The sequence below is a fragment of the Camarhynchus parvulus genome, chromosome 27 (assembly GCF_901933205.1).
Source record: "Camarhynchus parvulus chromosome 27, STF_HiC, whole genome shotgun sequence".
Taxonomy (NCBI): domain Eukaryota; kingdom Metazoa; phylum Chordata; class Aves; order Passeriformes; family Thraupidae; genus Camarhynchus; species Camarhynchus parvulus.
In genome coordinates, this window is record NC_044597.1 from 3,054,864 (window position 1) to 3,076,568 (window position 21,705).

Sequence of the window (21,705 nt, forward strand, 5' to 3'; positions counted from 1 at the left end):
GGCTGTTCTCAGTCTCTCATTGCTGAGCAGAGCCATGTTTGTGTCTGTCAGTGAGTTTATTCTCATTTTCCCCTGCCCCAGGGAAGTGTGAGCAGCTTCCTTCCTCCCTTCCTTCTCTCCAAGCCGACTGAGCCCTTTCCTTGGAGCACAGGAGTGGAATGGCTCTGCTTCTGGGAGAGAAAATGTATACAGCAGCTATTTATAACCTGTACATGAATGCATGATTTAATGTAGTTAAATATTCATGTGGTGAGTGCCAAGACTTTCTACAGCACGTTGTTACGTGAATCAAGGTGAAGGCAAATGCACAGAACCATGGAATGGATTGGGCTTGAAGGCCTTTAAAAGCTGTCAGGTCCAACCCCTGCCATGGGCAGGGACACTTTCCACTGGCCCAGAGTGCCCCAGGTCCTGTGCAGTCCCTGTCCCCCCTGGCACAGAGCAGGGCTTGGTGGCACCTGGCACCTCAGGGCAGCAGCAGTGTCCAGTGGCACTGTGACCTCCACCATGTCCCAGCACGGCTTGGGGGGACAAAACTCTGCATTTTCCAAAAAAGGGGCTCAGCTGTGCATTGCTTGGAGTGTTGCCTCCACACGTGGTGGTTCCAGCACATTGTCCATGGGTTGTGCTTGGGTGTAGCTGCAGGAAGCTGAGTGCCAGGGCTCCAGCTACCTGCAGCCCTGTCACACGTCCTGGGGCCACCAGCCCCACAGAGCCACCAGCCCCAGGGATTTGCCACAGAAACCACAAATGAGCATCTTCAGGTGATGCTGTCCCAGAAGGACAGAGCACACAGAGGTGCAGGAGGTGGTGGTGTGGTGGCATGGACACTCTTTGGTGTGACTGTCAGCCTGGCAATTCCTGCCAGGGCTCTCCAAGCGGGAATGGCTGGTGCTGTGAGAGCTGCTGCTCTCAAGAAAGGCCTGGAAAGGGCAGAGCTGCTGTGGCTGAGAGCCAGACCAGGCTGGGGGTGTTTTCCAGCAGCTGAGTTGGGAGTGGATGCTCTGAACAGCTCGAGAGCTTCTCTGGGGAAGTTGTGAAGAGAAGTGTGTGAGTGTGGCTGTGGGCAGAGCTGGCATGTGAGGGCTCTGCTGTAGGACTGCAGCTTTGGCAGGGAGATCAGGAATTGTGTGGCTGTTGGGCTTTGCCTTGGATGTGGTTTTGTCTGGCCATGCTGAGAGAATCATGGAATAGTTTGGGTTGGAAAGCTGTGAAGTCCATTCAGGAGGTTCTGGCCACCTTCTTAGGGTTCCTCATTGCTCTGCACAGAAATGTACCTGATTTGGTTTTGATCCTGGGAGTGCTCAGTGAGCAGGATCCCCAGTGCTGCTGGCTGTTTTAAATGCAGAAATGCAAGTTGGAAAACGGGAGGAAAACAAATTGTTCAGGTACCAAGAGTATTTTCCATGGAATAGAATGGCCCCTCCACTCTCTGTACCTGCTGAGATACAGAGTGGGCACTGCTGTGGTGTGTCTGAGATGGAGGCTGGGGCCAGTCCCTGTCCAGCCACACTGGCCCTGGGCCTGCAGCCATCCCACAGCCCCAGGGTTGGGCCATGTGCTGCTTTGCCATTTCCAAATGACCTCCTCAGTTTCAGTAATAATTCCAGATACTCTCTTATTTCTAATGGATGGTTTTCATCCTGTTTAAATTCGTGCCTTGTCCTTTCCCCTCCTCTTCCCCAGGGAACAGGACAACTGTGTGCTGCACCCAGCCGTGTCCCTGGAGCAGTGCTGGTCCCTGGGCAGCTGTGGCAGGGCTGTGGCAGGGGTGGGTGGCAATAGCTGGTGGCTGTCCCTGCCCTTGGCTCTGTGGGGCCATTCTGGGTCCCTGCATGACTGTGGGAGCTGATGTGAAACGCTTTGGCCTTCCTGGCCCACTCCCAGCATCATGGGTGGGGTTATCCCTTCTTGGAGCAGTGCTGGGCATTTCCCCTCACCCACATCTGAGCTTGGAGGGACAGCTCTGCTCTGTTGCTGGAGCTGGGACACTGCACCCGAGCTGGAGGATCCGTGGGGAGCCCAGCCCTGCTGCCATCCCAGCCCCATCCCCAGCGTCCCCTAATGGCTCCTGTGAACAGAGTGTGGTGTGAGGCAGCATCCCAGGGGCCAGGGGGAGCACCCAGAGCCCCACAGTGCACGTGGGTCACAAGTGTGGAACAGCCAGGACAAATCCAGGCACCGATGCGGAGCCACTCGGAGAGGAGCTCGTCCCTGCGCTGCCGTATTTATCTGAACTGGAATTCGGAATGTTTACCTCAGTGTACATAGCTCAACCTTTCCCTGGGAGGAAAGGGGAATTGCATGGAGCAATTGCTGTCCCATTGCTTTGCCAAACTCCTCATCCTCTCCCAGCCAGGCTCCGCATCGGTACCAGCTGTCCCTCTTGGACCTTTCTAGGATGTGAATGGTAAAAAATGTGAATATTTGTTGTTTACTTCCTTAGCAGAACTCCTGATGCCGTGTTTGTATGGGAAATCAGCCTGAGCAGACCCATATGCAATCGGTTTTACTTTATTATAAACTGTATATGATGTACAAACTAATAAAAACTCAAACGACGACAATGTCACTGTTGTTCTTGAACAGGCAGATGAAGGAGATATTCCAGCTGTGTATGCTGGTGCTGGAGTGATCTGGGCACTGGGGGTGTGGGCTCAGCCAGCCCCTGAGCAGGTGCTGGCAAATCCTTGTAGAGCTTTGGTGGAACAAATCCTTGAGGTTCTGTCAGCTGAGCGTTGGGCACTTGGCTGCTGCCAGTGTGGAAGGTTGGAGGGATTTCCCCATGAAGGGTCACAGGTGCTCTGGGTGGGTTTATAGCTCACTGTTTTATGGTATAATGAGAATTTATTCATATCCTTTGCTTCTGATCAGCAGGAAGTATTTTGCTTTCACGGCAGAGTGTTTGGTACCAGAGAAGCACCAAAGCTCTCCCTGCTTTTGGCCTCAACAGTCAGAGAGAAATGCTCCTTGCCCCAGCACCACTGGACTCAGGGTGAGCTGTGCCCAGCCCCAGCCCAGGCCTCAAACACAGTCAGTATTTACAGTGTTAGTTGGGTTAATGTCACTCTGCTGCTCCCCAGAGCCTGAGCCAGAGCAGGAGGTCGAGCTGGGACCTTCCCTGGGGCTGTTAGTGGAGCTTTGTGTTAAACAATGCCCAGGAGCCACTGCCCTGCTGGGCCAGGGCCTGCCAGAGCACAAACCCAAGTTTCAATAAAACAGATTTAATGACACAAGTGCTGGGTCAGTAACTTCCAGCTGGGGTTTAGGTTCGAGCAGACATGAGTTACAAGGTTACAGTGCCTCCACTTCCTACACTACGGGGTTACTCCAGCCTAACTCTTAACATTCAAGTGCATTAGAGGAAGGGAGTAAAATCTTGCATGAAGTCCAGTTGTGTACTTCAGACATGATTTTAGTTTCTATCAAATAAGATGGAAAAGATGTTAGTTCATCTCTTCCACTTCCTGCCAAGGCAGGATTGTTCCCTACAGGACATGGGATGGTGCTTGGTCCAGCCCAGGTGGGGGGAAGTGGCTGGAGCTGCTTTGCAGGAATTGGCTCCCTGTCCTGGTGTTTCATTTGATTTCCCCAAAGTTGGTGTCTTTAAGGCATCACGTGGCACAGTGCCCTCCTCCTGGCTGTCCCCAGAGCATCTCTGCTGTGAGGGACAGGAGCTGGGATGGAGCCCACTGGGGGCAGCTGTGATTAGGGCTGCCAGGACCTGCTGCCCTCAGCAAGGTCTGTCCTTAGGGGCCAAACCCTTGGTAAGGACAGGACTCCTGACAGGAGTGACCCATGCCTGGGTCTCACTAGTTCTGACCCTGTAATCAGCTGCCAGAATGGCCAATGTCAGCTCCTGGATGTGGGAGGGGAGGGACATCCTGCAGTTCCCTTGGCTTCAGACCAGTGACTGCCAGGCTTTGGTCAGTGCCAACAGGTAAAGATCGAACGATTGTGGTTCAGAGGGAAGCAATAAAAGCCCCAGAGCTGATCTTTCTCCAAGGAAGAAAACAAGCAGGACACCCCAGCAGGTTCCCTCCAAAACTCACATTAAAATCCATGACAGTTCCAGTCAGGAGTTGCTTGTTTTCTTCCTTTTCTGAGGCCGATAACTCCCCAGAGGCTTCACGCTGGGGTGGGCAGGAGAGTTGACTTTAGTAAAGGTAGAAATTATTTCTCTTTACACTTTTAAGGTTACAGGAGTTACTTGCCTTTTAAAAACAAACCGAGGAGCTGCCCTGCCCGTGCTCCTAGATGATGGTGCAGGAGCTAAAGGCAGCGCCCCGTTTGTTGGTGCTCTGTGTTGGCACGAGTTTTCCCTTCCCATAGTACCCCGAGAATATCGCCCTCACATCAATCTTTTTCGACAGCACAAGCATCCACATCCCATTATCAAAATACAGCAGTTTCCCTCCTCCAATTTCCCCCACTTGCTCCCCTTTGTTGCCTGCCTTTTCCAGCTTGACAAACTCCAGCAGGTCGAGCCCTGTCTGGACGGCTTCGACGCCGTTGGCGCAGCCCAGGGTGATGTGGGCACGGCTGCCCCGGGGGAGGTTGTCCGTGGGCAGGATCTTGTCAGCATCCCCTGGCCACAGCAGCAGCTGCTGCTCGCTCAGCTCGATGCGAGCCCCGACAGTCTTTGTGGTGATGAACAGTGCAGAGATGGACAGGGTGAAGCCTTTGCCATAGGAAGCCTTCACAGCCTGCAGAGGGACACGCACAGGGGACAGGGTTAGTGCCTCTGGGGCTGCTCGTGGCAGCTCTTGCTGTGACATGGGCAAAATATCCAGAGCAAGGAGAAGGTCAGTGCCTCCTGATGTGCCAGCTCTGTGGATCTGGAGCTGGTAACAGCTTTCCAATATTTAACCTGGGCTTATGTGCTCTGAAATAATCAATCTGGGGATCTGAATACCTCAATTCGTCATCATTCAGCTCAAGCTGTCAGAGATGATGCTGGAAGTCATGTGTGATCGGGGACAGTGGGAGTATTTTGTGTGGAAATAGGAAACAAAATCACCATGTCCACAATTTGGAGTTTTCTCTGCACAGGCCATATAGATGTAGTTCCTGTCCCTATATTTGGCCTCTTGGGTCAGAGCAAAGCCCATCCCCAACCCTCTCCCAGGCTCATGGACACCCCAAAGGGGAGGGACGGGACAGGGGGGTGTGGGGAGGAGGTGGGACCCCAACACTCACTTCCTGCTGTGCATATTCCTCAGCTCCAGCTGCTTTTCCAAACTCAGTGTATTTCGTGGTGCAGTGCAGGACCCCAGGTGGCCTCTTCACAAAGTAGCTGGTGAGATCTATTTTTATTTTGGGATCTTCGATAGCAGAAGGAACTGCAGATACAGGTAAACAATGTCACTGTTACAAAGTGATGCCCCTGATGTCAACCCACGAGCCCTGGTCCCATCTCTCCCTTCCTCACCTCAGCCTTCACATCTCATCTCTGACTGCTGGGTGGGAAACCAAACCCCTCCCTCCTCCCAGGCTCACTGCAGATGGAGCCAGAGAACAGAAGCTCCTGTGCATCACCGTGGCTCATCTTAAACCGAGTCCCCTAAGGGATGGGATTGTTCAGTTCAGCCTTTCCCATTTCTCTCTCTTTGCCTTTTTCCCACCCAACCCCTTGGAACCAGGGGACACCCAGGATCCCATGTCCTGCTGCAGCCACCTGAGCTCAGTGCCCTGTGGGGCCAGACCTAAACAGACTTGGGAAAAGCTTTTAATTTATTTTTACTTATAAAAGCAACTTTGTCAACTATGAAGACCAGGTTAGTAGCTTTAAAAAGCTTTTCTTTTGGCAGTGTTAGAAATTGACTTTAGAAGCTAATCAGACTCATGAACAGGTAAGAATGTGGTAAGACAGCATCAATACATACAGTATTTACTCTCCTTTTTGAAGGCTTTGAGACTCCCAAGCTCATCCAAGAATGCCTGGCCAGCCTTCCTCAGGATCTCTGAACTTCTTTTGCTCAAAAACCACCCAAAATACATGGGGAGGAATTCTTTCTCTAAACTTGGCTTCATCTTCTTCAGCTCTTCCACAGACAGTTTCCACTGGTTCTTGTCCTTTAGCTGGGGACAATCCAAGCGCCAGGGGGTTTTGGGCTCGGCAAAGATGACTTTGTAGCGATACTTGTCAGCAATGTCAAAGAGCTGCTCCAGCCGCTCCCGCTCGTGGTGAGTGTCATCCAAAACAATGACGCTGATCTCCCGTTTGCAATAGTCAACTAGATCCTCATCCACCTTGGAGTACTCTTCAGGAATGGAGCTTCTGATTAATGGTGTGATTTTATAGTGATCAACAGAGATGACCTTGCAGGCGTCTTTGTAGCGATCGTGGATGGCCTGGGCCAGGGTGGACTTCCCACTGCCAGGCAGGCCCCGGAGGATGAAAAAGGTTTTGGATTCTTTCAGTGTGGAGATGGTGTCTTCATCGTCCAGGAATGGGAAATGCAAACTCTCAGGTCTCTCTTTTGCTGATTGAGTAGACATTTTTCTAAATATTTTAGGCAGGAAAGGGTGACTCTTCTTGGAGAAGCCTCTGTTCTGAAATGGAAGGAAAAAAACACTTTGCAGGGCAGGAACCCCAGAGACAATGTGGCCCTGTTGGGACCTGTAGTGGAAAGGATGGGCACAGGGAGCATCTCCCCAACACTGCCTCACTTGGGTGCCCTGCTCCGCTGACACCTTCTCCCACAGCTGCTCTGGCTGGTTGTACAGCAGGGATCCACTGCATCCCACCCGAGGGCTGAAGGTTCAGCCCTGCTCCCTGCTCTGGCCTCAGCAGCTGCAGTCCTGCCCCACTGGGAAGGGATTTCTCAGGCACCAGGATCTGCCACAAAGCCCCAGCCTGGGCAGAGCTCCTCATGTGGCACATTTAGCCTGAGCACTTGAACAAACACCTGTGGCTGCCGGATGTGAGGGCAGTGACCCACGGAGGAGCCCAAGGGGAACTGAAAGTCCCAGCAGGTTGAGAGCTGCCACACTCCTGTCCCTTCACCTGAATCACAAACTCTATTCCCAGGCTGTTTCCTAGAGCAGCCCACAAGGATGCTGCTGTCTCTGAGCTGCACTGAGGATCAGCAGCTGAGCACCTCACAGGAGGGAATTTGAGCTTCCAGGAAAGCCAAACCCCTCCCAGCAGCTGCAAGGCAGAACTCGAAAGTGAAACCTCGAGTGCTGGAAGAAACGAAAGACTTGTGGTTGGCAGCAGTGAGCGGGAGATGCCGCTGGGAGCTGGCACGGCTGTCCCTCCCCTCCTGCCAGCAGCTCCGGTTAGCAAAATCCCAGATTAATTCCCAGTAGAGCCTGGGAAAACACAGGACTGAAAGGAAATGCTGGATTTCTTCAGCTGTGCGAGTCCTCAATAGCATCACCGCGGCAGACAGTGCTTGTTAGGTCAATAAATGAACTGCCTGAGGGCCAGCCCAGCCTGGGATCCACTGGACCGTGGGGGCGATGCCCAAGAAGTGAGTTTTGCCTTTGATGCAAAAATTGAGAAGTTTTTATATAAAACATAACCGCTCTGCCTGGGCCAGAAAAATGTGTTTCCAGTTCGCAGTTTTTAAAAAACACTTTTCAGGTGTTGATTTCCCCATCTCTTTATTCCAGAAGGTGCAGATGGGTTTTGGTTCCAAAATGCCTTGGGAGCAGAAGCAGAACCCCACATTTCCCACGGGCACTGCCTGCCCTGGGCTCAGCTGCAGCCCGAGGGACAAACGAGCCCCTGAGAGCAGCAGGGACCTGTGGGCTCTCCGGAGATCCCCGTGCTGCTTTCCCCGCACACCGGAGGAAGCCGGTGAGTTACCTGGAGCGCAGCACAGGTGCCCCGCTTGCCCGGGGGTCGCAGGGCCGGGCTGTCCCCGCACCGGGCTGTCCCGCGGGTGGGGACCGGGGCCGCTGTTCTGCCGCGGCAGCTGCCGAGGGGACTGAGGCGCTTTTCAGCCCCTTGAACAAAGGAACAATCGCGGCCCCCCCGGGCCATTGTTCGCCGCCGGCTCGGGGACAACGGGCGCCTTCACGGGCCGGGCCGGGCGGACAAAGCCTCCGCAGAGCCTGGGGGAGCGGGGTCCCGCCGGACAATCTCCCATTGAGCCGCCCCCACAAAGCTCCCGCTTGTCTCCTGCTCCCCACCATGGAGGGAGCCATCGCTGCCGGCCCCGGGCTGCCCGTGCCCCGGCAGCCCCCAGAGTGTCCCGGGACCCCCGAGAGGGAGCCACGGGCCCCGGGGCCGTTCTCTGGGCCCGGCTGCCTCCGAGCGCCCCCGGCCCTGCGCCCACGTGTCGGCAACGCCGCCGGCGCTTCCGCCCTCCCGGGCATCGGAACCTTGGCCGGGCGGAGCTGCAGCCCCGATCCCGATGCTGATGCGGATGCTAATCCCGGTCCTAGTCCCGGTCCCAGTCCCCATCCCGCTGGTCCCGCTTACCATGGTGAGGGCAGCGGCTCTGGGGCGGCCGCCGGTGCGGAGCGGCGCGGCGGGGAAGCGGCTCTGGGGCGGGCGCGGCCGCCGCTCCTTTCATAGCCCCGGGACTCGCCCGCCCCCGAGGGCCGGGCCGAGCCCTCCCCGGGACAGCGGGGGGGCCCCGGGGCTCAGCGCCCCGCCCGGTGCCGGGGATGCTGCCGGACAGTCCCGTGCGGGGCCTCCAGAGGGGGATGCGGGCCGGGGGGAGGCAGCGCTCCGAGAACGGCCGCGGCTCGGACCAGCTCCTTCAGCTAGGGACACACCACTGCAGTGCTGGGTACGACGCTTGCTCAATATTTATTTCAACTTCCTGCCTAGGCTCTACTTTTCCCCACTGCTGTCCTTTATTTCCTTGCTGTTTCTTCCCTTTAACCTTTTCTTCTGCTTACTTACTTCCCCCCTTTAACCTTTCTTCTTCTCTGTATCATTTCTGGCTTCCTTATGGCTTTTCATCTTGATTCCCTTTCTCCTCCTCTTCCACATTCTCAGCGGTGGTTTTTATGCTGTCACTGCTGAAAAGGCGATCTGGGAAGAGAAAAGGAAACTTAAGCCAAGTCCTAGAACTCAGCTGCTGGGCACAAGAAAGGCCCCCGGTCTCCCTTACCCTCACCAGGAATGCCTCAGTGCCCTCTAGGTCCTGGCACGGCCTGAGGGGAGCAGCCCCGGGGGCTGCGGGCACAGCGCCCTGCCAGGACCCTCCCCAAACCCCAGCAGGGTTGGGACAGGGCCGGGATGTCGGTGACACCGGGCCAGCCTGCAGGGGACATTCAGGGAGCTGGGCACGGCCGGGCCTGGGAGTGCAGCTGAAGCAATCCCAGACTCCCACCAAGATTTTAATTCAATACTTGCAAGGAAACGGGTGCTGTGGGAATTCTGATGTGCTGCTGGTGTGCAGAACAGGAGAGTGGGGGGTTTTCCCATTTCTGGGTGCAGAGGCATGAACAACAAGTACCTTCATGTGAGGGAATTGTCCCGTCTTTGTGGTCTTTGTTCAGCTCTGCAATGAAGCTTTTGCTCACGTTATCCAAGGCCTGAAAGGGACGAAGTTCTTGATAAAAGCCCCAGAAATGCAGCTACATATCCAACATTTTTCTGTTTTCTTTAGCTATCATTACCAAATCATTTTGCTATCATTACCAAATCCTTTCCTAGCATTTTTCTGGCATTACTGGCTGGATTATCCCAGCTGGGACAACAGCTTCTCCCAGAGGCTGCCCAGAGCTCCTCCTCCATCCCCCTTACCGCAATGATGCCATTTTGAGCAGTTTCACTGGGCATAAGCCTTGCCTTCTCCAGAGCCCTTTCAAAATTCAGGATTGCAGACTGGTAATCTTTCAATTTCACTGGAACAGACAAGGATATCAGCTGGTTTAGCCCAGGATCAGGAGAACAGCAAGAAGTAATCAAGCCAGTCTTGATCTGAGCAGTTGCTTTGGCTGTTAAATCCTAGAAAGTTTTCAGAGCAGCTTTTCAAACGAGAGCAAAACCTGTGCCGACATCTTTACCTTGTGCCTGTGCCACCAGCACAGTGGCATGGAGCTGCCATTCCACATCTCCCTCTTCATCTGCTGACTGCAGGGACTGCTCTCCATAATCTTGGGCTACTTCAGCATTATCCAGCTCGAGGTAGCACCGTCCAATTTCATGGAAAAGCCAGGCCTTCTCCAGGCTGGATTGGGCCAGTGGAATCTTCTCCTCCCAGCTTCAAGCAGAGTAAGACAGAGAAACCTTTACCAACCCTCACCGGGTACAGTTACAACTCAAACACTGATTTGATAGCAAAGGGCTCATGTCACAGACATCTTTTATGGAAAATCCTTTCCTTAGGATTTTTCCTCCTGAGAAGCTGAGGCCTCAGGAACAAAATGTAAGCAATGGTTATCTGCTGCTGTGGAGTGCAACAGGTGCATCTTTGATTGGTCTTATAGAGTTGTTTCTAATTAATGGCCAATCACAGTCAGCTGTCTCGGACTCTCTGTCCAAGCCACAAGCCTTTTTATGATTCCTTCTTTTTCTATTCTCAGCTAGCCTTCTGATGAAATCCTTTCTTCTATTCTTTTAGTATAGTTTTAATGTAATATATATCATAAAACAATAAATCAAGCCTTCTGAAACATGGAGTCAGATCCTCATCTCTTCCCTCATCCTTGGACCCCTGTGAACACCATCACAGGCTCAGATGTGAAAATTTCCCCAGGCCTGGCTGCAGTGAGAACACACAAGTGAAAAAGCACAACCTGGGTCACTCCAGCCCCCGATGCCTTTGCTGCTGGGCTGTACTCACGTGTTGATGGCCTGCTGGAACTTTCCAATTCGGGCGTACACGTGGCCGATGTTGTCCAGGGCCCGGGACGTGGCGTCCGGCAGAGCGCTGGGACAGGGAGACAGAGGGATTGTGACACTGACATCCTCCTGTTCCTCACTCACTCTGCTTTTCTTCATGGTCCCCTTGGTGCTCCCCATGCCCTCAGAGAATTGTTAGGAAGTAAAAGGCCCAGGTCAGACTGAAAGTCATGAAGCCAAGGTTGATTTTTGATTTTATCTACAGCTCTGGCAGCTGACCCCATGAGACACATGGGAAATGGTTTAGCTGTGCCTTTGATTATTATTAATTTTTGTGCAAATCTGACAGCCCTTGGGAAAGTCTTTCCACTTTTCTTTGCCTCTGTTTCCCTTTGTGGGAACAACTCATGGATGACTTCTGTTTTTCAAAGCAAAGACACAGAAATGTGTCTGCAGGTCCCTGACACCAGCCTTGATCCTGTGCTTGGACCAAGCTTTGCTCCATGCTACAGGCAGCTCCTTCTGTAATAAAGCCCTGTGGGCTTTAATTTTTTTTTTAATTATCCTCATTCTCATCTTCAGAAGCAGTGAGATGCTTCTTTGCGTACCTTTAGCTTAGAGATGGAAAAGCCTGTGCGAGGAGCAGATAAATGCCATGGGAGTCATAGAATCACAGAGCGGTTTGGGTGGGAAGGGACCGTAAGGACTCAAACCCCCATCATGGGGTAATTAACGCGAGTAATTAAGGAGTCATTAGCGGCGTCTCCAGTTGCAGCCGCCAGAGGGTGCAGCCCGCCCGTCACTGCCCGTCCTTCCCGGCGCCTCGGGTTCAGCGAGGTCCCAAACTCGGCATCTCCTCCCCTCTCTCCTGCTAATTCCTGCCTTTGCCTGGCCTGCTCAGGGACTGCGACCACCAGGAGAGAGGCAGCCTTTTCCTAAACCAACATTCATTTCCAAAAGGATTTTTGAAAATGAGAAACAACCACTCAGTGATATTTGAAAAGCTCAGTGCACTACTGCCAAAAAAGTCCCAAATCACTTCAAGGCACTGTTCCATGATTTCTGCTATGTTTTGCAAATTCTTGCTACATCTAAGACTACATTTTCCTCCACTGTGGTTCAGCTGGAAGAGCTGTGGGATGTGTCTGGTGCAGACAGGTAAGTGCACCTGGAAGAGACCTTTATTTCAAGGCATGCTTAACAGTCTCTATGAAAAGAAGTTTAAGACAAAATGTAGCAGAAAACTGGAGCAATTTCAACCCTGATCTTCCTGAGAAGAAAGTACCTGCTCAAGATTAAAGTGCTGAGACTTGGACTTATGTTCTTTTGCTTTGCTACAGAAGAGGTTTTGATATGCCCTATGCTGTGGGTCCTTAAAAATCTGCTTCAGGTTCCTTATTTTGAAACAGTGAAGATAAAAATTCACCACACACCCTAATTCTTGTGCAGAGCTGAATGTGTAACCCTGTTAAACCCCCCAGGTGAGGATTACTTTACCTAATGCTAAAACACCCCCACAGAGGTATTTCCCCCTTTCTCCACCCACCTGAACTTCCCAGAACTTACTGCTCCCTGGCACATTCCAGATCCATCTTATGGCTGTGCAAAGCTGCCTCCATCTGTCCCATTGCCAACTGGCCATTCCCAATGCAGCTGTGGAGGTTCCCAATCAGTTCATACTTGTTGGGAACTTCATTCTCTGACCAGGCTTGTATCTTTTTCAGCAGACGTTCAGCTTTCCTGCAGCTTTGCTCAGCAGAACCTCTGGCCAGCACTGGGGACAGGGAGCAGAGTTGGACACTGGGGTGTGACACAGAGACATTGAGAAGTTGTGAATTCCCCATCCCTGGAGATGTCCCAGGCCAGGTTGGATGGGGCTTGGAGCAACCTGGGATAGTGGAAGGTGTCCCAAGGTAGGGGGGGTGGAGTGGGATGAACTTCGAGGTCCCCTCTGTCACCATCATATTTTCTGAAAAATCCTCTTTGCCCAGGATTCTTCTCCTGGGAAGTTGAGAGGCCTCAGAGAAAAAGGAAAACAATATTATCTCATTTGCTTCTCCTGTGTTTTGCTGCTTTGGAATGTAGTTTGGAGATTGCATATCCAACAGGTGGTTGTTTGATTAATTTCATGTGAATTTTTTTAGCTTAATGACAAATCACAGTCAAGCTGTGTCAAACTCTGGAGAAAGAGTCATGAGATTCATTATCATTCTTTGTAGCCTTCTGTAAGTATCCTTTCTCTATTCTTTAGTATAGTTTTAGTATAGTATTCTTTAATATAATATAATATCATAAAATAATAAATTAGCCTTCTAAGAACATGGAGTCAGATTCATTCTCTCCTGCCATGGGGGACCCCAGAAAATACCACACCCTTCCAACCCAAACCATCTTGGGTTTCTGTGATACTCAGGAATTGAGACCTGGTGAAGCGGCTAACCCTCAAAGCTCAGGAAAAGAGCTGCCCAGAGCCAGGAACCTACTTAGCTCAATATCCTCCACCTCCTTTGCAATGGCTCTGGCAATGTCAGATGGTTTCTGTTTCTCGTCCTGCGCCTGGCCCTGCCACAGGACCCTGTGCTCATAAATCAGCTTCTGCTGCTGGTTCAGGTAGGAGATGCCACCCAAAACCAGGTCCGCGACTTTGACCCCCTGCCTTGTGAATTCCCCCTCCCTGGAGGTGTTCCAGACCAGGCTGGATGGGGATTGGAGCCACCTGGAATAGTGGAAGGTGTCCCTGCCCATGGTAGGGGTGGTGGAACAGGATGAACTTCAAGGTCCTTTCCAACCCAAACCATCTTGGGTTTCTGTGATACTCAGGAATTGAGACCCAGTGAAGTGGCTAACCCTCAAAGCTCAGGAAAAGAGCTCCCCACAGCAGTGGGAGGCACTCAGCCTCCAGCCAGGAACCTACTCAGCTCGATATCCTCCATCTCCTTGGCGATGGCTCTGGCAATGTCAGATGGTTTCTGTTTCTTGTCCCGCGCCCGGCCCTGCCGCAGGACCTTGCGCTCGTACTCCCGCGCGTAAATCGGCTTCTGCTGCTGCCAGAAGTCCCGCCGCTGGTTCAGGTAGGAGATGCCATCCAAAACCAGGTCCTTGACTTTGGCCCCCTGCCTTGTGCTGCTTTGCATCAAGTCTGGGAATAACATAAGGTAGAACCGAGGTGAGAATCAACAGACCTGAGCTGCAGCTCAGCGGGGAATTGATTGGGAATGTTCTTCTGTTCTGACACAGTCCTAGATATGAAAGTGTCCTGTGCTCGTCAGAGCTGAGGTGATGGGGGAGCGAACAATAAACTCTGTGACATTCACATTTTCTGAAAAATCCTTTCACTCAGAATTTTTCTCCTGGGAAGCCTCAGAGAAAAAGGGAAACAATTATTATCTCATTTGTTTCTCCTGTGTTTTGCTCGTGTGGAATGTGTTTGGAGATTGTTTACCCACAGGTGATTGTTTCATTGGATTGTGCTGTGAGTTGTTTTCACTCATTGGCCAACTGGGGTCAAGCTGTGTTGAGACTCTGGAAAGAGTCACGAGTTTTCATTATTATCTTTCTAGCATTGTATAAGTATCCATATAACATAACGTAAATATAATATAATATAATATAATATAATATAATATAATATAATATAATATAATATAATATAATATAATATAATATAATATAATATAATATAATATAATATAATATAATATAATTAATATAATATAATATAATATAATAATATTAGCCTTCTGAGAACATGGAGTCAGATTAATCATTCCTTCCTTCATCAGGGCACCCCACAAATACAATAAAACTCTGCTACCCCTGTGGTTCAGTGAGCTGAGCTGGCGTTCCAGCCTCGTGTCTGCTGCCTTCTCTGTTCATCAGAGCCAAGAAGGGGCCCAGTAAGTGGGGCCAGCTGTGCTGAGCACCTGCACTCTGGGACAGAACATCTGTATGGCACATCTGTATTGACAGGGCACTTTGAACAGTGCTGTGGATCAGGCTGGCAGATGGAAAGTGAGAGGGCTTTCACCTGCCTGCAAACCAGACTGCCCACATGTGTAATTAGTGCTGGCAACACTGTTAAACCTGTGAGCAAAGCAAATCTTAATCACTTCTCCATTTCTGGGTGAAAAGTTCCCTAGAAATATGACTAAAGGAGGATCATATTTGTGCCTTTTCTAAAATAAGATACTTCTTCTCCAATTCCTGCATCTTGACCTTGACAGCATTTTTAACAAACCCACAGAGGAGTCACAGCCCCATGAGCAGAACACTTGCCTATGTCCCCACCACTGTGAGCTCTGGAATAATTAACTAAGAGTCACCGGGATTTAAAAGAAGAAAAGAAATAAAGAAGAATAAAAAAGGGATGAAAGAAAAATAGAATGTGCTGAGAAGGAGAAACACCTTCATCCTTGAGCAACTTCTCCAGATATGCCTTGTCAGCATAAAGCTGTCCCAGAAGCTGTTGCTCTGTTTTTGGACTCTGTTTCTTGGTCTGTTTTTGATCCTTTTGGTCCTTTGGTTTGTTTTGCTGTTTCTGATTGTCTTTTTTGCTCTGCAGCTAGAGAAAAAAAAAAGGAGTTGAGGGACATCAGTGGGGAACACTGGAAATGAGCAGAATTCTGTTTATACTCCATATAAGACAACTTATTTTTTAAATACAAGCAAAAAGTCAGCGTCTCACCAGATGCTTTGGCCATGAGCAACTGAAATTCTGCAGCCAATTGTGCTCCCTGGGGGACCACAAGGGTGTTACAGAAAGGGTAAGAACTAGTTCTGGCTTTTCAGAGGAACAAGACATTACTGCAATGGAGCACCCAAAAGTGAAGCAATAAAGAAAGTGTCCATTATCAAAACTGTGACCCTTAAACATCAGGTAAACCCAAAGTCAATATTGGAGCTCACTGTGCCTTTTTGACCTCTGGGCTGTTACTCATTAGATGGGTGGCTGGCAACACCCCCAGACATGGGCTGGAGGAGAAAAATTCCAGGTTTTGTTCCTCTATGGTGGCTCTTCCTGCCCTTCTGCCTCCCCCTTTAAAGTCTGGGTGAGCCAGACCTGCATTAGAAGCAGGTGACAAACCATGACAGGCCAGTGTGTTTTAATGCTCAAGAGGCCCTTCAGCAGGCCCACTGCTCCACAGCCATGTCCCTGCAGGGACTGTCCCTCCTCTGGTGCCCATTTCAGCATCACAACAACTCCAGAAGCTTCTCCAGCAAGAGCCCTGTGCTGTACCTCTGCCTGCCTGCTCACAAAGCACAGCTCCTCCTTGCTCTCCAGCTTCACTGAGGATGGATCTGCAAACACAGAGCAGTCTGGGTTAGTGCTGCACAGCAGCCGTGCAGGGTCTGCTGCTCTGACTTGGACCCTCATTCATGGAGAAAGTTTCCCAGACTTCAAGATAGACTGGAATCCACAAAAGTGTGAAATAGATTATAGAGAGTAGTGTAGGTGTATCACTGGGTGAGAAATTTACCAAGTAAAAATTCTCACCAAGTATTTGTGAGATAAATACTCAAAAATTGAGTTGAGTAAATTTGTGAGTTGGGAGTGAAATGCTCATAAAGGTGCCAAGCACAAAACATTCAGTTTCAACCACTTTTCTCATCCCTTCCCATGGGATAGGGGGTGTTGGTGTGTTCTGGGAGCAGGGAATGCCACCAGCTCCTCTTGGGATTTTAATTCACACAGCACCAGGGGCTCCTGTTGGAATATTCCTACAGACAGGGTACATGGAAACTGAAGGAAAAGGATGCAGCTTCTTCTGGGGGATCACAGCTGGAGCATGAAATGGAAGGAAAGGTGTTTTAAAGGTTTGTGCACTGATTAGGGGAAAGGCCCATTGTGTTTACCACCATCTGTCAGCATCCTGGGAAGGAAGAGTGAGGAGCAGCTCTTTGTTTGGTCAGAGGGAAGGACAGAGCTGCCAAGGCTGCTGCAGAATTCCCTTCAGCAGCCCCAGGGCCCAGACCAGCAGCACAAACACAGGGGGGTCACAGGGGCAGGTGTCTCCACCCACCCAGGTGAAGCAGAGCCAGGGAAGCAGCTTGGGGATGTGCCCTGTTAATGTGTGTGCATTTCCCAACTGCTCAAACATCCACGTGTTTCCCTGCATCTCACAGCTATTGACTGGTTTAAAATATTTTTAGTTATATTAGTTTAGTTATGTTTAGTTAAGTATCAGTTTTCTATTTTTTAAATTCATTTTTGAGCCTGCAGCCCAGGGGGTCCAAAGGTGGTCAGAGCTCTCGGCTCAGGATATTGAGCTGGGAAGATTTCAGCTGGAGCTGTGATGATACCTGAGCATTGTGCTAAGCTCAGGAAGCAGCAGGAATGGAGGAAAGCAAGCCAGATCTGGAAACCTTCCCTGGTTTGTTTGTTTTGTTTTTTTTTTTTAATAACTATCCCATCTGAAAGTGCTGCAGGCTCTGGTGCCACTGTTTAACAGGGGGAGGGGCTGAAGTTTTGAAATTTTGGGAGAGGGAGGCCCTGGCCTACCTGGGAATGTGTGTGGGGTGCGAGTGGGGTGTGCCAGGAGCTGGGCAGGGATAGGCTCCAACCCACCCCACAGGTTTGGCAGCCCCAGAGGAGCCCTCACACGTGTTGCACTCACATGGCAGAGGTGGCAGCCCCAGGTGAGTGAGCTGTGTCTGTGCCCCACACTGGGACACGTCCTGTCCACGCCTGCTGGCAGGGCTGAGAGAAAAACTAAGTGAAAAGGGATGAGTTTTCTGTTTGTTTTAAACCCCACGAGGTCCTTGGCCTTTTCTGTCTCTCCAGGAGCTGCTCAGTGGTCTGAGCCAGGAATGGTGAAAGCAGAGCTCGTTACAAGAGTCAACAGTTTCACTGCTCTTTTGCAATGAAAGTTGGAGGAGAGTCAGGATTTCAGGAGGCCAGTCTGAGGTAGCATGGCACATTGCATTCCAGGCTTTGAATAAAAGGGATAAAGGTCCCAAAATGGATTCTGTCATTAGTGCTGCAGGTAGATCATAGAATAATGGAATCCCAGAATGGTTTAGATTGGAAGGAACTTTAGAGCTCATGCAGTTCCATCCCCTGGAATTGCACCTCCCATGGGCAGGGACATCTTCCACTACCCCAGGCTGCTCCAAGCCTCATCCAACCTGGCCTTGGACACTTCCAGGGGTGGGGCAGCCACAGCTTCTCTGGGCAACCTGTGCCAGGGCCTCCCCATCCTCACAGGGAAGAATTTCTTCCCAATATCCCATCCAACCTTGCCCTCTGGCAGTGGGAATCCATTCCCCCTTGTCCTGGCACTCCAGGGTGTTTCCAATTTCCTTGTCAGCTCCCCTCGTGTACTGGGAGGCCACAGGCAGGTCACGGATTAGATGAGCTGCTCTGCTCTGTATTCTCTGGAAAGCTTCCATGATGATTTTGGAAACTGGAGTGTCAGGATTTACCTACAGAACTAAAGGGATCAGGCACTGTGTGTGAACAGCATTCAGAGGAGAAAGAAAGAACAAAAGAAAAAAAGGAGCAGGGTTGGCTCTTTGTGGTGCTTCTGGATTTATCTGCCACAGAGAACAAGAACCCAGAAGCAGAGAGGCTCTGTTGTGGGGCTCGTGGGGCTCTTGGGTCACTTGCAGAGCTGATTTGTCACCAGCTGTGCCCTGAACAGCGTTGTCCAGGCTCATGGGGGGCAGAAAGTGACACTCCTTACTCCCAATGCAGTTGATAATGGCCTCCTCAGCCTTGTGGATGCCCAGCTGGAACTTGTGCAGGTCAGGGCGGAGCCTTCGGCCTCGGTGGTAAAACACCAGTGCAAACTCAAAGTCCCCCATGGCATACAGGGTCTCTGCTTTCTGGTAAAGCCCCTAAAATGACATTTAGGGGAAGAAATTGATAAAATGAGGGAAAATTTTGATGGATCTCAAGCAACTCCTGTGTGAGAGCCCAGGGCTGTAACAGCTTGCTGTCACAGACATATTTTATGAAAAATCCTTTTTGCTAGGATCTTTTCTCCTGAGAAGCTGAGGCCTCAGAAATTAAATGTAAACAGTGGTTATCTGGTGCTGTGAAATGCAATAGGTGCATCTTTGATTGGTCTCATGTGGTTGTTTTTAATTAATGGCCAATCACAGTCCAGCTGTCTCGGACTCTCTGGTCAGTCACAAGATTTTATCATCATTCCTTTCTATTCCTTTCAAGCCTTCTGATGAAATCCTTTCTTCTATTCTTTTAGTATAGTTTTAGTATATCATTTTCTTTTAATATAATATATATCATAAAATAATAAATCAGCCTTGTGAAACATGGAGTCAAGATTCTCATCTCTTCCCTTGCTGGGGTTGCCTGCAAATTCCACATTTGGTGAGCCCTGAGTGAGGAACATTGCCACAGTTTGCACACACAAACCCCACACCTGCAGGTGCCTGAGCATCTCAACAGCTCTGAGAGCACCAGAAATCTCAGGAGGGTTTGGAGTTTCCTCACAGCTCTGCCTCAGACCCTGCAGGGTCTCACGGATCCTTGGCCACCCCCCTCTCCTACCCCTTCAGCTGGTTACCTCATAGAATGTATTGTCAATTTGGAGTGAGGCTTCAGCATCTTTCAAGGAGTTTTCTGTGTGTCCAAGTTTCAGAAAACACTTGGAGCGGGTGATGAGGCAGTGCTTGTCTCCTGCTCGCAGCTTCAGGGCCTGGAACCACAGACAGGGACATGTCACCAGTGCTGGACATGTCACCAGTGCTGGCACAACACCACAAATACACAAATGCAGGTATTTGATGCCACAGCTCCCACGTGGATCTTGATGATGGATAAGGATAAATGTTGTCCTGATTTTTTAAGTTTTTCTAAGCTTTCTGATGTTTACATTCTTGTAAGTAACTTTCTTATACACTTTATGTAAATAACTTATTGTTTTCCATTCTTTGATAGAAAAAGAGAAATTTGATGGACTGTTCATTTGTCCAGTGTCATTGGAGAGGTGGCACTGTCACCCTCCAATCCACTGTCACTTTTGGAAATCTATAAATGTTGGAGTCAGAAATTAAAAGGTCTCTTTTTACCATCAAAAAGCTGCGTGTCCTATAGCGACAGATAAAACGACAAGGATTTTACTGAAGAGTCTTCTCTCGTTTTTCACAGCTGCTGCAGGCGCTGCCCTGTCCCTGAACTGCCCCGTCTGGGTCACACGTCCCTCCGTATCCCCTCCTCTTGCCGCTGCCTCTTCCCCCGCCTGAACCGAACCGAACCCGCCGGGGCGGCCCCCCCCGAGGCCCCTCCCGCCCGTGGGCATCTCGGTGCCCTCGGAGCGCGGTGCCCTCACGTCATTGAAGCAGCCCAGAGCCTTGTCATGCTGGCCGCGCCGGCTCAGGGTTATCCCCTCGCTCATAAGGTTCCCGAAGGAGACGACGGGCAAGAGGTCGTCGTCCGCCATGGCTGCGCCGCGGCACCGTTGCCAAGCAACAGTTACCCGGTAACACCCACTTCCTGTGAGCTGCCCCGCCCCGGAAGTGACGAACGCGCCCGCCCGGTGCCCACGTGCGGTGCCGGTGTCCCGGGCGGCCCCGCTCCGGTCCCGGCGCTCGCTCGCTGTGCCTCTGACCCGGCCCGGCTCCGTGCCCATGGGGTTCTGTTCTTCCACCCGCGTTCCCGGAGCCTTGCGCCGCTGGGATGGGTGGGAGCGCGGCCTCTCCGTTCAGCCGCGGTGCCACGGAACACCGGGCAGAGCCGGTTCCTCTGCCCCAGCGGGCAATGGCCCGTGTGTCCCGCAGGGTTATTCGGTACCGGTTTCGCCGCTGAGGGGTGTAATCCTGGCCAAATAAACGACGAACGGCGAACGCTGCTCGCTCCCTCCCATCAGCACTCCGGTCCTGACTATTTTGGCGCCGGTTCAGAATCTCCGCCAAGTTTTTGTTTGAAACACTTTGTTCCTGCCAAGTGACTCAGAGTAAGGGCGGGGGAGGAGGAGGGCATCTGTCCCGCTCGGCACCGGGGACATTTAATGGCACCACGAGGCAGTGCCCGGCTCCGCGCCCCGCTCGGCGCTGCCCGGGGCTTGGCCCCGGCCCAGCACCGCTGGCCGGCCGCCGCCGGGGCGGGAGGCGGGGTGGGGGTCACGCCAGGGTGGGGAGACACGCACTGCCGAGTCCGGAGTGGGCGGCCGGGCTGACACACCCCGTCCCCGGGGAACCGGGCGGGCCATTTCAGGCAGATTAAGCGCTCCGTAGCTGTTTGACCGGGAGATTTTCCCCCACTGGGTGTCAAATGCCGTCCCCAGCGGGGCGGGCAGTAACACCGTGTTCGTGAGGGGCTGCGGCATGTCTGTGCCCAGCCCGGTGACATTGCCACCACACCGGGACAGGGCCGCCCGTCTGCCGCGCCCAGTGATCCCTCAGCGCCCGGTGCTCCCTCAGCTCCCCCTCAGCGCCCAGTGATCCCTCAGAGCCCGGTGATCCCTCAGCGCCCGGTGCTCCCTCAGCTCCCCCTCAGCGCCCAGTGATCCCTCAGAGCCCGGTGATCCCTCAGCGCCCGGTGCTCCCTCAGCTTCCCCTCAGGGCCCGGTGCTCCCTCAGCTCCCCCTCAGCGCCCAGTGATCCCACAGCGCCCCGGGGCTCCCTCAGCTCCCCCTCAGAGCACGGTGCTCCTTCAGCTCCCCCTCAGCGCTCCCTCAGCGCCCGGTGCTTCATCAGCGCCATTCCTCAGCGTTAGTCACGGGCCGGGAGCCCCGGGGAAAAGCGATTTGGGGTGGGGGTTCCCGGGAAGCGGGAGAGCCGCGGCGGCTGACCCTCAGAGGCTGCGAGGAAACGGAGCAGCGCTCCCGGTGCTTCGGGAGGCACCGGTGACCCGACTCTGGCAGTGCCGCCACTCCCCCGTGGGTACCACCGGGCACCGCCCGTCTCCGCAGCCACAGTCCCGACGCTGGCGAAGGAGCCCCGTTCCCGCCGCCGGTACCGTAGGGTGGTGGGCCTGCTGACGTCATCGC

General features: G+C 52.2%; 2 protein-coding genes across 3 annotated transcripts; both read right to left on the reverse strand.

The window, feature by feature from the left end:
- Window positions 1-2,498: 2,498 nt before the first annotated feature.
- CNP (2',3'-cyclic nucleotide 3' phosphodiesterase) lies at window positions 2,499-8,741 on the reverse strand. 2 transcript variants are annotated; one of them, XM_030966233.1, is made up of 4 exons: window positions 8,435-8,741; window positions 5,886-6,550; window positions 5,200-5,342; window positions 2,499-4,706 (listed from the first exon to the last, which is right to left on the reverse strand). In XM_030966233.1, the coding sequence occupies exons 2-4, from the start codon at window positions 6,499-6,501 to the stop codon at window positions 4,254-4,256; spliced, it is 1,212 nt and encodes a 403-aa protein (XP_030822093.1). In that variant the 5' UTR covers window positions 6,502-6,550; window positions 8,435-8,741; the 3' UTR covers window positions 2,499-4,253. The 2 variants fall into 2 exon arrangements, with proteins under 2 accessions (XP_030822093.1, XP_030822092.1); XM_030966232.1 differs by having other exon boundaries at window positions 5,886-6,555; window positions 8,435-8,740.
- Window positions 8,742-9,308: 567 nt separating this feature from the next.
- Window positions 9,309-20,531, reverse strand: TTC25 (tetratricopeptide repeat domain 25). The gene is given in 13 exon segments (XM_030966161.1): window positions 9,309-9,361; window positions 9,364-9,385; window positions 9,388-9,501; window positions 9,713-9,813; window positions 9,976-10,172; window positions 10,755-10,841; window positions 12,320-12,527; window positions 13,668-13,892; window positions 15,158-15,314; window positions 15,990-16,051; window positions 18,436-18,589; window positions 19,282-19,413; window positions 20,047-20,531. Coding segments are annotated over 13 exon segments (1,812 nt in total). The 5' UTR covers window positions 20,347-20,531.
- Between the last annotated feature and the right edge of the window lie 1,174 nt (window positions 20,532-21,705).